Source organism: Labeo rohita, chromosome 2, assembly GCF_022985175.1.
Source record: "Labeo rohita strain BAU-BD-2019 chromosome 2, IGBB_LRoh.1.0, whole genome shotgun sequence".
Lineage (NCBI taxonomy): Eukaryota > Metazoa > Chordata > Actinopteri > Cypriniformes > Cyprinidae > Labeo > Labeo rohita.
Genome location: NC_066870.1, coordinates 16,204,066 through 16,219,538, shown reverse-complemented (window position 1 = coordinate 16,219,538; position 15,473 = coordinate 16,204,066). Strand labels below are relative to the sequence as shown.

The window sequence follows — 15,473 nt, the reverse complement described above, 5'->3', positions numbered from 1 at the left end:
TGTGCCATTTACCATACAGAAAATACAAATTCCATTAACAAGTGACTGACTTCAGAAGCAGCTTCAGCATCTATTTATAGTGTAGGGGGCGGGACGTGTTCTAGAGAGCATTTGATTGGACAGAAAGTTTGATGAGAAGCTGAAGTGCAGGGTGATGTCATCAACATCCGTTGATTTATATTGGCAGAAGTTAAAGACTGTAAGTTTTGAATGCTTATATCTTGTAAATGCGAATTTTGTCATTGGTTTGGAACACACTAGCTCAGGCTAGTGAACTGAATACGCCTCAGGCTGAAGGAATTGTAAATTCACATCTGTACAGCAGAGGGCACAGATCAAACAACTGTGCTGTCATTCTGCAACAACAACAGCAAAAATCATCCTGTTCTGGTTGAGGTTGCTTTAAATGCAAATGAGCTCTGCTCGCCCCGCCCCTCTCTTCTCTCTGTGGAGTGACAAGCCTGTTTACTTTAGCCGCATTTAACACATTTAGCTGCGAAACTTGCTAACTAGCACGTTATTAATAAAGCTGATTGCAGAGATTCATTAAAAAAACCCTCATACTCACTTCTGCTCTAAGTGAAGCTGGATCACAAATGATTTATGCAAACATAGACGCATTTATGTAGATCGGGAGGCACATTCCCTTCACAAACAAACGTAATCCACTGCATCTTCAGTGGCTCAGATGTCGGGAGTAAATGATGACAAGCACTATGTTCATTATTACATCCTGCAACACAACACTTCAGTCAGAGATATTCTTGTCTAACTTACATCCCTGCTCCGGCATCGAAACAATGTAGGTTGGACTGTTACAGCTGGTCTGAGGTAAGACGCTCATGTCAATCAACTATCGTGGGAGCGGCCTCTGTCGGTGTGACGCCACCGTGAGAATGGCTCGATTTGAAAAAGGGGATATTATTTTTACAGATTAATTAAAAACCACTGCATGGATTTTTATCATTATAGGGTAGATTTGTATATACACTGCCAAGACACATTAATGTTCAAACAACATGAAAAGGGGAACTTTGCATCCGATGACCCTTTTAAAGAAATGCTCTGTTTTTGTGCAAGTGAGATGAATAAATGCATGTTCACATTTAGTCTAGAATTACAGTAAACCATCATGTTTACAATAATGCATTACTTTACTAGTTGCTTGAAAAAGTAACCTGATTACGTAACTCACATTACTTGTAATGTGTTACCCCCAACGCTGTACGAAACTACACTGAATGTTCACTTGATGAACAGATTAGTTGATTGTGATAGTAATTCTGCTACAATTACTAATGGCAGCTGATATAAATATTTGTAATTAATTATTGATATACATTTTCCTTTTGAGGTAATTTACAACATCTTTATGCATCTGTTATTGAAACACTAACTTTGGCTCAAGTGAACTTACTCAAAAGCATACAAATGTTGAGACTGCAAGAAAAAGAAATTTTATGATTAATTTTTAAAAAATCCTTCACATGTGTCAACACAAGTTGAGAATTTTACCATTATTTTTTACTCAAAAATATAGCATATTGAGTCTTCTCACATATTGAGTAAACAGTTCCTTTAAACTCCTTTTTTTGTGACAGGAATAAAGGTTATATACAAATTTTGTATTTAGATATTATACAAGCATATTATTTTTCAGTATAAATTTAAAACAACAATTTTAGATTTATTTTAGAGTGCACATTATTTTTTGATCAGAAATGCTGAACAACAAATAATCAAGCTGTAACTATTCAAATGCAGGCTGCCACACAAAATATACATTTGAATGTGGTGAACGTAAATTCATTTCATAAAGTAGGTCTACACTGAGACACTCCATTACAAGACATAAATTCTTCTTCTTCTTTTTTTTTTTTAAACTGTCATTTTTATAAGACAGCAGTTTTACATTAATTGCTCGTTTACTGCTTCAGATGGCTTGCTCACATGTAAAGACACTTTCTGTGCAGTTGACATAGTCCTCTTCTTGACATCTGTCCCTCTGGTATTTTTCAGTTATTTCTTTCAAACGTGTTTCCAGGTGATAAATCCAAAATATCAAGGCGATGTCGATGACCCAGACACAGAACAAGAAGTAGCGAGGCCATTCGCTAAAACTGTCTTAAAAATCATAAAACAACAACAACAACAACAAAACATAACAAAGGTGGATGAAAATATGTAAAGTAGAACATGATTTCAGATGTTGGTTGTATGGTTGAATTAAATCACTGAAAGTCAGCAGTGAAGACACTGGCTAATAAAACGGGTCATATTCTGAGTTTGCATTTCACTGTTTATTTTTTTATTTTAAAGAAATGCTCTGTTTTTGTGCAAGTGAGATGAGTAAATGCATGTTCACATTTAGTCTAGAATTACAGTAACCATCATGTTTACAATAATCACTTTACTAGTTGTTAAAAAGTAATTAAAAATTTCAAAAAGCAATAATTTAATGCATTTCTTACCACATATCTCTTTTGCTTGTCTCATGTCTTCTCAAAATAAACCTGAAATAATAAAATGGATTTACATATAAAATGTATGTGCAAAGTCACTTAAATGTGTTAAATTAAAAATTAAAAATGTTACCTTACCTTATTATCACCTTGACCTAAATAGACTAACAAGCAGTAGTACTATCAAGCATCATTCAGCAGCACCAATGAGATCTTGTTTCATGCTTGTTCCAGATATGTGGTGTTGAAAGGCACTTCCTCTATGGTCGAGCTAAAATGTTGAGTCACAATTTAATTTGGGAACTTGTCAGCTGGATGTGTTGCACAGTTACTCATAGTAAACAAAAACAAAAATCGCTGTAAAAATATGGCCAATTAATACTGCTATTTCAATAAACAGTTAAATCATGTAAATTTACAGCTGATGATCTGTAAATTAACCACTTGCACCATTTAACATTAAACCTGTTTGTTTCTGAGTAAACGGTCTCACGCTGTAAAAAGTAGCATGTGAGGATGAGTGACACCTTTAACGCAAACCCTCATTTTCTGCAGGAAGCTGTCAACTATTTGTTGCAACAGAGTAACACACTGAGCTGACTACAATATCACTACTGGAAAATAACCAACTGTAACTTGTGAAGGAGACTTCAGTACTTCAGTACACTGTAGTACAGTAGCAAAAATGTGTTTGTGTCCCATTGTCTCACAGTATTTCAAACCTAATGGAATTTCATTTATTACATCACTGTCACAACTGTAACTAACTCATAGGTACACTTGGATGATCATAGGCAAGCTGATTATTAGTCATTAAGTTCCTCTGATTAGATTCCACGAAGAGACTGAATTGGTCAAAACCTCTGTCTTGGCCTGGAAGCAAATTATTGACATCTGCTGCTTAAAGAACTCACTACTGCTCAGTCATGACTGAATACTGTATGACACCACGGATGGATATGAGAGTCTAAAGCAAAAGAGCATTTCAGTTTGATCATTCTCATAATGTGGAAAACTATTAAAAGGGCTCTGGACCAGCTGACAGAGCATCACGTCCAAATGTAGTAATCTGTTCGATGAAAGAACATCAGGACAATCCCCTTATCAGCACATGTCAGCTCTTAGAAAAACTGTTTTGCAATCCATACTAGCAAATGTTCTGTTTTCATGTTCACCACGTCGCGTCATTGTGTTTCCCATTAATGTAAAAGCCTTCACATGCATAGTATCACGGATGATTCCAGTTTCAATCAATATAATCAATTTGCCCGAGGTATTTAACATTCAGGCAGTAGTGCACTTAAATAAGGAACAGCTGCAGATTATGAAGTGTCTGGCTCAGCACAGTAAAAATACCGGTATTTTTTTCTTGTGAATTGTTAAATCATTTTAATCAGTTGGATGTGCAAAAGTTGGATGTCGTGTGTTTTTTTGAGACAGGTTGTGAATTTTCCCAAAATACGCTGGCACGCGATTCCTTGCGCAGGCCACAACTTGTGCAGTCTTTGGTATTCAAACAGCAGGTTTAATGCTTGGTATTTGTTTGTGTAATCAAACACCCAACCAAACACACCTATCTCTGCATTACAATAAAAATGCTCAATATGTAATCCACCATAAATCTTCACACACTGTTGCTTATGTGCAAAAACAGAAAAAAATTGAGTATTAAAAATTACCTGTACATCTAATACGACTTCAGCAGCAGTGCTAGTCTCACACTGTTTGCTCTCTCTCAAGGACAAAAAAGCCATAGACTATTACCATCATCCACCATTGCTTCTGGTTCCTTCCAGGTAAAGGGCTTTAATGTGTAAACTGATCTCTAACCAGATTTCGTGCTGACTTGCTAGAGGGTAAATTGAGTCAACAGGTCCAACTTTGTGTCTGTCTGTGACCCTATTACATTTGGAGAATTGATTTGACCAAACACTTATGAATCACTACCCCCTTTTCTGCCCAAAGCATCAACCCTCTATGATTTAGTTAGCTTTTATTCCTGCACCTCTGTAATTTAACCTTGCCTAGTGGGGACACAGCTTTCAGATGAATGAAAGTTCTGACATATATACAAACTACAGGAATATACCTAGGAGACTAAACATTTTTGGTGACTGATTATCTTTTAATCTTATAGACTTATTTTATATGGCATTCAGTGTCATTCTTGTTGTAGCTTTAAATTTCTTCCTATGCTAATGAGATGAGGCTTGGACAATGTTTTGTCCAATACTGTACCTATAAGAGTTTGTGGCAGACAGTCTTAAAAAACTAAAATGAATAGATGGTTTGTACTCTGGATGCGTGGGCGTATTCGAGATACTCAGATGTAAACAAACAGCATTGATTGCACAGTTAATGTACTACTGAATATGTTGTTCTGCTAATTTATGCTGTCTAAACCATGTAAAAAGTCTTGCCAGTTTGGCCAACCACAAACGCCTTTTGTTCCTCAGACAGTATTTTGCACTCTTCTCCTTGATTTGTTATAACTTTTGGCAGTCTGTAGTACTCCAAATGTTTTTCCTGTCTGACCGATTAGTACAGCTCAAAGCATGACAATAATTGACCTTTTTCAGCAGCAATAATCAGCTAAATTTGCAAGCTTTGTCGGTTCAGTGGCAGTGTTTACGTTCAGTGCTGCCAATATGGACGATTGGTGATGAAGCAGAGATTAGCTCTCTTTAGAGTTTAGCACATACCCTGATACTGATAGCTGTGACCAAAAGACTCAGCTAATAATCCACTTAAGTAAGAGAAACACTGTCATTGTTCCCATGTTTATTTTTGGGTGTGACTGAAAAAACGATAAGTTATTTCCGTTTCAACTGATGACAATGATAAAGTAACCTGTTTATTCAACAGTTCGGGACAGCATGAGTGTGTAAGTACATACGAAACAACAATGGAGTGTCTTTAAAAACCCTCTTTTGTGCTGAACTACTGCCTTCTGCCACTGATTCAAATCTGAAGTTGAGATTTTAACAGCTGAGCCCAAGCCTGCGTTACTAATTTGAAAACATCACTTTACAAGTAGTAAGGAACAGGAAGGCTATATTATGTAAAATAGAGTATTATGAGAGTGAGATGGACCGGGCGAGTGTGATTACCTGCAGCATTCATACTTCAGCTCGATCTCATTTTTTTACAATAAAACATTAGTTTGAATATCCGCTAAGGACAGCGATATCTTTGTCGTATTATCCTTTCATATATTAAGAGTGATTTCCATTGACAGTGGCTGCGACTTGCATGTTGTTGAATGCAAAAATAACTTTCTTGTTTACAACCCTGTTTCAATCTCTTTCAAAGTCTTTACTGCTGACTATTTATGTCACTTGTTGCCATCTAATGTAACTAAAATCACCATCACGAACACACACACTGTTTTCAAATATGAAATACTATTATTTAATACTACTATTATTCATATAAAACATTAGTTATTAAATAGTAATATTAAGTAACAGCCATCATAAAGGTTACTAGGCAATTCAATTAAAAGTACAAAGACAGCGCTCTGATATATAGCATTAAATTTACATAAATTATAACCTAATGAGATTTTACCCTCAGCCAGAATGGTTTACTCTGGAACAAATAATAGATTAATGAGACCAAAGACAGCCTGCTGGATTTACCCAAAAATAATTATAGCTCCTGTTTTACCACTATGCAGATATCAGAGTCAGCTGCAAATTTCAGAAGATTTGGCTGAGGTAAGGCTGCTCTCAGCAGATTCATGAGCGCAGAATGCTTGTTGATGCCCTGGATCTCACATTTCCAAAACTGTAGAAGCAAATTTTCAAATAGACATTATCTTTATTAACAAACCGCATATTTGAAGTCTAAACAAGCACATTCTCACCTAAAAAAACTCTTAAAACTATATTCCGTGACACAAAAACAGTATTATTTTTACAATTATAGTGGATTTGGGTGTCCGCCATGACACTGGCTGTGAGAAATACCACAAGCGGAGTGCTACAAACAGTAAAACGGATGACGTTCTGTTATCACTTGAATATCACACTCTTGTCAGAATCGAGGACCAGATAGAACTGTTGTATAATTCTCAATATTCGTTGCCGTCCAGTGTCAGTAAGCTATTCCTAAACGTCTTTCGAATCACTCTTTGTTGTTTCAAACAAATGCAACTGGCACTATTATTACTGATATTATTGCAGTGTTTGACATTGTCTCGATTGATTGTTTTGCACGTTGTTCTGGCCACCACTTTTTCACAGTATGTGAACTCACAAGACATGACAAGTAATTCTCAAAATTCAAACTCATTGTCACCTCTATGATGTGTGTGATATATGAGACTGCTTGTTGATAGTAACAGCTTGTTTTAATGCAGACCGGCCTTGAGGGGGTGGTTCCTCCATTCAAACAGGATGTGGGCTGAAGGAGGATAGAGTCCAGAAGATATGCGAAGTGATAGATGAAGCTTGAGATAAGAAGTGTTATATTCTTTCTCCACCACAAAGAGACAGCCAAAACCAAAGATGGTTTTAGCTCATTCATTCCACATGTGAAGGCATATTTCCTCTTTAGACTGGCAGCACTGAGAGGCTACTGCAAATATATGATAGAGCAACGTTTGTGTAAAAACTCTGAAGGATTTGAGTTGGTAAAGGTCAGACGCATTGTTCATTAGAGAAGTTGATAACACACAGTAGCTGAGTAATTTAGATAGACTGCCTTTAAAATTAGGACTCAGAATAGAGAAAGAGAAACTTTAAGTAGATTGTATAAACACTTTTCAGGTAACATATGGCACTATATTACATTTCAGTTGTTTTATTCCACGGTTAGTACGATTTTATGGCATTCTGCAGGTCAGTGAGTTCTGTGACTCATCCAAACGAAACACAACAAAACACCAGGATACCGTTTCACAAGAGATAAAAGCACATTCAACAAAAACCAGGATGCTATTACACAAACGTTAAATGAAGCAATGATGTTTTTGCTTTTTTTTTCATGTCTGTATTTATTTGTATTCACAGATCTTCAGCCAGTATTATGCTGGTAAGTTTCAGCCACTAAATATCAATAGAGAAATAACAGAAATCAACCATAAATTGTTGACTTTGTCTTTTTCCAGTTTTCCAATTCTTCACTTGCAGTATTATGGTTATAGTAGTGATGAAAGGTGCAATTTCGTGTGCTAGCACAGCATGTCACAAAGTCAATGCATCTTTGTAGTAAATGGTTTGAGCAATACATCTGAAGAAATGTAGTATATGGACCACAAAACCAGTCTTAAATAGCACGGGTATATTTGTAGCAATAGCCAAAAATACATTGTGTGGGCCAAAAATCATTAGGATATTAAGTAAAAATCATGTTCAATAAAGACACTTTGTAAATCTCCTACTGTAAATATATCAAAACTTAATTTTTGATTAGTAATATGCATTGCTAAGAACTTTTAAAGGTAATTTTCTCAATATTTTAGATTTTTTTCCCTCCTCACTTTCCAGATTTTCAAATAGTTGTATCTCAGCCAAATATTGTCCTATCCTTACAAACCATACATCAATGAACAGCTTTTTTATCTCAGAAATGTAAAAAAAATTACACTTACGACTGGTTTTGTGGTCCAGGGTCACATATATAAGATCTGAGGATATGTGAGTGCTGATAAATTAAGAGGAATATCAGTTCTTTACGGCATTTGCACCATTTAACATACATTTCCTTAGGAATGTTATTGTCTACAGACTGCACTCAGTGAGTCACTTCTCTTGTTCTTCTGGCAGGTTCCTTTGAAAAAAAAATGAATGTATAAGATCTCCATACTGTGGGTTGGCCAATCTATATTAGACTTTCTCCACTGTACTTCCAATGACTGATTTCATGCTGCAAGCACATATGCATTTACATATCCGCTTTTGTTTGACTCCCCAGGGCTCCATAAATGAAGGAAATTCCCATGAAAGCATTTACATTTATTAAAATTTCCCAAGACTCTTCCAACAGTCAGTTACAGTGCTGATTATTATCAGTTTGAGAAGGCGAGACCTCACATACTGTATTTGTATTGGCGTGTTAGTTTATGTTATTGCCGTGCATGACATATGTCACAATATTGCATAACATACCTTTTAACTACAGAAGATAATTTAAGAACAGAAGGAGCAGAAGAAGACATAAAGAGCTGCCACGGAGACAGTTTGCAAGATTTGGGAACAATATCTGTGCCATAAATGAAAAAAAAAGCGCAGAAGCTGTGCAGTGCGGACAGGTTAAGACAGAGAATGAGTCACTAAACGCTGTTATTCAGGGCTGTGCTGCGGCTGCTTACTATTGACTACACACACCTACTTTGGAAGTGAGGGTTTAGAACGTGGGTCGGCAGCCTTGGAATTACAGTCCACCTCACGCGTGTCATGTGTCTACGTGGTTCACGCAAACGCCTGTTGTGAATGGCTTCGCATCATTCCAGAGTCGTTTATGAATGAAGTGTTTTTCATATTAGGGATAAACATGGACAGGTTTGGCGGCGAAGTACGGCTGGTGAATCCGTGCGCACCGGAGCGCATACTTGGCTGAAGCTTCGGATTCTTCTGTCAGTTACTTTTCGGCCGTCAACTTGTCTCTGTGCATCGGTACTTTTGCAAAGCGCTCTCGGGCAACTGCTGAATCGGCTGAAATGGATATGTCTAAACAAATGCTGATTTTATACCTAACCTGCTCGTTTGGACCCGTGAGTATCAGCACTTTATCATGTTATCCAGTTTTCCCATGTAATTAGTCATCGACGAAAGAAAAGCTCTTTAGTATTTAACACACACCTAGTCCTCAAACAAATCGTCAGGTCCAAGGATATGTTAATTTTTCTTCTTTTCATTGGAGAATTTTTGCTTTCAACTGTGCTGACAAAATAAACTCAGATAAATGAGCCTCAGTAAACTGTTGCTCTTTTGCTCTTGTGTCTCTGAGCAACTGCTGCTGTGTTTTCTCTCACAGAGCAGAATTTGGTAACATTTGGTAAACTGTACATTTCACTGGAACGCAATCAATTGAAACTCTCCTGTATTATCCATAAGAAATCAATCAAATTTAAGATTAAAAACTAGGCAGAAAGGACATAATTATGTGGTAAGAGAGCTTCTCTTATAGCCTACACTGACATTTTCTCTGACATTTTGATGAAGCATGTTCAGCGATATTAAAAAAAGCTGATTTATGCACTTAAATAATAACCGGTTAGATTATGTGCCTCTGTGGAGAAGATATCATGCAAATGTGACCCTGGACCACAAAACCAGTTATAAGGGTACATTTTTTGAAATTGAGATTTATCTGCAAGACGAACAAATTAGCTTTCCATTGATGAATGGTTTGTTAGGTTTTGGCTGAGATACAACTATTTGAAAATCAAAATATTGAGAAAATCGCCTTTAAAGTTGTTTAAATGAAATTCTTAGCAAAGCATATTACTAATCAAAAATTACGTTTTGATATATTTACTGTTGGAAATTTACTGTCTTTATGAAACATGGTCTTTACTTAACATCTTATGAATTTTGTCATGAAAGAAAAATCAATTGTTTTGACCACTACAATGTATTTTTGGCTGTTGCTACAAATACACCCATGCTACCAAGTCTGGTTTTGTAGTCCAAGATCACAAATATGTTTCAGTGGTCTGTGCATTTTGCTTGAAACAGTTTGCATTGCCATTTAAGGTCCAGATTGAAAAAGAAAGCATCTTCTGTAAGCATTATGCACCTTACTGATATGCATATGTGAAATGAGTATAAAATTGTTTATTGAATTACTTCAGATTTTCTTAGGTCTAGCCAGACGTGAAGCTTAACATTTCAAAAAAAGTGCCAAAATGTTAAAATGATGCATGGTTTGCTTTACTACATTTCCATTATTATATTTATGATGCATCACACATCTCTTTTTGTGCTGTTAAGGTTAGAAATCTGATCACTAACCTGGTTAACATGGGAAATCAGTCAGTATTTGCTTTTAAATCCTTCAGGTTAACTGCTCCCGACTGACACTGCTAGTAACAGCATGCATTCACAGTACCAGTGTTACCATGGAAAGATTCCTCTATACAGCATGTGTTTACCGTCTAAACTGGCTGTCATATTGTTAATCATGCTATTTGAAATAGTGAAAAGAATTATTTTCTTCTCTTTATTGTGATGCCATGGTAACAACCCTCATTTTCTTCTCTGTTCATCCCTGTGTCCATGTCAGCACTGTCCTTGATCATACCTCATTCCTCACTGCAGACAGTAGTGACTCATGTCTCTATAAAGTATAGCCATGCAACTGAAATTTACTTCTGAATATGTAGCCCCATGCAGTACAGTAGCTATATGTTCAAACGAATGTGATTGTTTGCTTTGGGCACATACATGAAATATTAAGAATTGCATTTGAGCTAAAAGATACACTGAATGCATATCTCATGGTAGTTTTAAACATTTGTGACAGATGTGGCATTTTAGATAAGTCTGTTTTCACCCATAGTATTGATTGTGTTTTGTTTAGAGGTAATTTAATAATATTAATCATAATAATGAATGATATTCAGCACAATAGAAGTTAAAGGGGACACATTTCAGATCCAGTGTTGTAGAAAATGCTCTTGAGCCTTATTTATGGGGCTACTGCTGTGCAAAACAAGTTGTAAAGCACTGTTGTAGATCACACATACTGACCGTTCAGGTACCAGAGTAACATTTGACCCAGATGGTCATACTTTCTGTAAGCATACGGACAGGTTAGGGACTAACCATAGCTCTGCAGTGAAATTTTGATTGATGCCACCTCTCAATGGCCTCATCTGCCGGAGTACCTGCCATAAATCTGACCGTCCTCCGGTGCTCTATGAAAGAATCCACGAGAGCGTTTTCTTATATAATCCAGGCTACATTTTAAGGAAAATTGGATACAGCTGCAATGAGACAGCTTTAAGACAAATAATTTATGTCGCAAATTTTTCCACCTTGTAGATGTCCGGAGGTTAGTCCTTTAGGGATTGACAGAGGTGAAAGGCGACATTATTAAGTGCTCAGTACAGTGCGGGTACTTACGCTACGCTTGTTAAATTGCTATGTAAAAATGAAGGAACAACATAAATTGTTCTACCCTTCATCAAATTTCCATGACATTCGGGAAATGGGAGAGGCAGTGTCACACGTGCAACCGGTTCACTTCGTTCTCTTCAAACAGAAATTATATTCAGCTTGTAATGTGATCAAAGGTCTGTTGCTATTCCAAAATGTGATGTAATGTTCTCTGAAACTTTAAAAATTAAGATATGTTTTATTAGAAGTAAAACATAACTCAAGTCAGAATCTTGTTATTGTGTTATTGATGTAAACAGATGCTGTCTGTCCAGATGTGTGAGGTCATGTGGGAGCTGGAAGCGGAGAAAGGAGAATGTTTGTCCAAGCTGGAAAACATCACGTCAGGTATGTACACTGCATATAAGTCACTAAATGACAACTGTAGGCATGCAAAGACACAACAATGTTTGTATATTAATGATATACACTGTAAAAATATTCTACAGTAAAAAAGCGACAGCTGTGGTTGCCATAAATTCAATATGAAAATATAATGGCAGTGTTTCAGGTATTGCAACATGACCTATAGACCTATTAAGAGTTTCTAAACATTCTGCATTATGGTTGCAGAAAACCTCTCTTTTCTCTCATTTCCCCTCTGCTCAGAATAGGTTTATATCCCACACTTCTGGCTTTTCCCCCTAAGAATTGACAAACTCACTAATTTTGAGTTAAAACCAGTTATAAAGTCCAAATTAGGAGCTACAAACTTGCATTTGTGAGAAAAAAAGTCAGAATTGTGAGATAAAATAAATAAATGTTATGTAAAAATGTTAATAGTAATAGGTTTAAATAATATGTCATGCTGTAACTGTAGGGCTAATACAATATGTTCCCTATGAACAGCATATGTGAATATTATGTAGACCTATTGTTTAAATGAAATTTATGCTTTAAAAGTAGAGTATGTTGGTATGACTTTTAGGATCTTCATTAAATATCTGCAGCATTATTTGGTTAAAATTCCTTAATGGTTGTGTAAAACAACCAGTGATGGGAACAATGGCGTTACAAATAAACAGCGTTACTAAAGGTGTTTTTTTTTTCAGTAACAAGTAATCAAATACATTACTGTTTCCCCCATTACAAAGCCATAACCGTTACTGAAAATAAAAAGTGTTACTTATTATTATTATTATAATTTTATTTTTCAGTTCATTTAAATGGATGCGTACCTGTATTTGACGAACTGTAAACTCTAGTGTGAAGGCACATGATTAGCCGTCGCTTTGTCTCACACACACACGCAAAGAAAGATACAGAGCGAGAGAGTCTTATATACCATGCAGAATTGACACACTACATGTAAACGATATTCTTTGCTGTATTTTCCTGTCAAGTTCCTTTGGAATTCTTCAGCTTTTAAAAACTGCCGGTTTCTCTGGTAGTAGGGGAAACTAATGCACAAACAGATCTCATTGGCTGGCGCTCACCTACTAAAACAGGGGCACTGTTTGATTTCAACAAATCAGTTTGAGTGAATGCAGACAACATGATTAATATCCAAGAACCCAGCAGCTCATTATTCCTTAATGGGTTTTATACTGTTATTAGTAGTAGACTTCGTAGTAATTTTGTTATCTTTTCAGTATTATTTTTAGTTTTTTCCCCTTTTTTTAGAAACACTAAATTACAAACAATATGTTAAGCACCACCACCAGTCCTAAGTTCAGTCAATATGATACATATGCATTCAGACATGGTTATTCTAAAGTTCTAATTACTAAAGTTTAATTTAGATAAAAATTATCATAATGTCATATTATAATGCTTGACTGACTGATGCTAAGTGTACATTCAAATTAAAAAAAAAACTAAGCTTTACATACCTGGTGAGTAAACTAAAAATTTAATTGATTTCATTTAAATCTCATTCAGTAAACATATTTAATATTTGGGCATCCAAGTTATTTGACATATTTTAAAAATTTTTTACAGGTACACAATAGTTAGCACAATAGTTACTTTCCCTAGTAATTAGAAAATGGCGGACAGGGTACAACTGGCTGAGGGTGAAAATATGCTAATACGGAACAGTCCATCAGCAGTAGTGGGCGGGGCTTGAGCAATACGACATCATACTGCTCTAAAAATCAAAACTGATTACTGATAATTGATACTGTTTTTTAAATACTAAAGGTCTTCATTTTAAATGTGTTCACTTCATCCCCTAGAAAAGGTAGCATAACTCCTTTACAGGAGTACTGTAAACATAAAGCAGTGTAAAAATGTGGATTATGAGGTCAGACAAATAATGCAAGAGCAACATTCAGAGTGTTTAAAGATCTGATTAATAGTGCAGAAAAATATAGCTATGGTGCTTATCTGCAAATCTGCAGAAGTGTCAATATTTTCCCTCATTTCTTCCCAGAGTCAGCTCAAACCTCTTTTCTCATTACTGTAGATGCTGTAAATTAGGCAGATAATTGTTGTTTTGTGTTTGTTTGCCTGACCAGGTTTCGGAAGAGGTTACAAAGGCATGCTGGTTAATTAGGCAGAAATGTCATACTGTGAAGTGCGATCTTCACAACATCAGTCACATTCTCTACGATTAAATCTGTAGTTGTTTCAGTGCACTGCCTCAGCAGGTTAGTTTCAGGTTTTTTATGAATTATTTTCCATCATTTATTAGGTAGTACATCCGATGATCTGAGAGCACATCCATGTGCTACCCACAGAATTCAGTTCAGTCCAGATTCTCACTGTCGCAGTCCTTGTGATTAAGTCACAAGGACTAATTAATGATGCTTATTTTAAAAATAACTAAACAGTAACTAATAACTCTTTTCACTTCAATATTAAAGTCTGATTCTGCTGTGATAATGAAAAACATGAAAAGGAGGTCATCACTATCAAGTTTTATCTGGCAAGGCAGACAATAACCACAAATGAGTTATGATAGCGCATATTTAATTGCGATTTCTAATAACAGATCATATAATAGAGCTCCTTAATTACTGAAACCATTCACTGGGATTTGTGTGATTTGTATGTATGAAAAAAGCTAGAATGAGTAAATTACAAGTGGACTTTACCAGGAACTTTAGTGGCTGCCTACTGGGCATGTACCTCATCAAACCAAAACGCTGTCTATTCTAGCCTAATCTTATATTGATTTTGCTCGTAATACACAAGGCAATTACAAACGCTGGTTGTGTGAATTTAAAGTCTGATTATCTATGGCCTGGTGTGTCAAAGTTGTGTGTTGTCATTTGTGTTTCCTGTGATTTAAATCTCAATCACAAATCTCCCCTGAGCAATGTATCTAAGACCAATATACATATTGCTTTCACAGACTGAGATGAACTTTGATAAAGCGCTCTCCCACGGCATTGTGCTTGATTGGTTTTGCTTTGTCATGCAGCTCAGTCTGCTATAAATTTTTGTTATAAAGTTAAATTTTAATTCTCATTTTTTTCTTCTTTTTTAATAGTCTGCCTTGTTTGGATGTTTGCCATAATACAAAAGAAGAGATACAGTTGAGGTCAAAAGTTTACATACACCTTGCAGAATCTGCAAAATGTTGATTATTTTAGCAAAATAAGAGGGATCATCATACACAATGCATGTTGTTTTTTATTTAGTACTGACGTGAATAAGATATTTCACATAAAAGGCGTTTACATATACGTCCACAAGAGAAAATAATAGTTGAATTTATAAAAGCGATCCCGTTCAAATGTTTACATACACTTGATTCTTAATACTGTGTTGTTACCTGAATGATCCACAGCTGTGTGTGTGTTTTTTAGCAATAGTTGTTCATGAGTCCCTTGTATTTTCTGTTGTGGACTATATGTAAACATATTTTATGTTAAATATCTTATTCAGTTCAGTTCTAAATAAAAAACAACATGCATTTTGTATTATCTCTCTTATTTTGCTAAAATAATCAACATTT

At 35.7% G+C, this 15,473-nt stretch overlaps 1 protein-coding gene and 1 long non-coding RNA gene across 4 annotated transcripts in view; one reads left to right on the top strand and one right to left on the bottom strand.

Annotated features, from left to right (window-relative positions):
* Nucleotides 1–501: 501 nt before the first annotated feature.
* LOC127154586 (uncharacterized) lies at nt 502–2,679 on the bottom strand. The gene is made up of 3 exons (XR_007825496.1): nt 2,601–2,679; nt 2,472–2,513; nt 502–2,124 (listed from the first exon to the last, which is right to left on the bottom strand). It is a non-coding gene; the product is annotated as an uncharacterized LOC127154586 (long non-coding RNA).
* A 5,949-nt stretch (nt 2,680–8,628) lies between these two features.
* vipr1a (vasoactive intestinal peptide receptor 1a) overlaps nt 8,629–15,473 on the top strand; it is a 42,271-nt gene continuing 35,426 nt past the window's right edge. For all 3 annotated transcript variants that reach the window (XM_051096185.1, XM_051096178.1, XM_051096194.1), the window contains exons 1-2: nt 8,629–9,180; nt 11,830–11,917. In XM_051096185.1, coding sequence (XP_050952142.1) covers nt 9,127–9,180; nt 11,830–11,917 — 142 coding nt within the window. In that variant the 5' untranslated portion in view covers nt 8,629–9,126. The remainder of the gene's footprint in view (nt 9,181–11,829; nt 11,918–15,473) is intronic.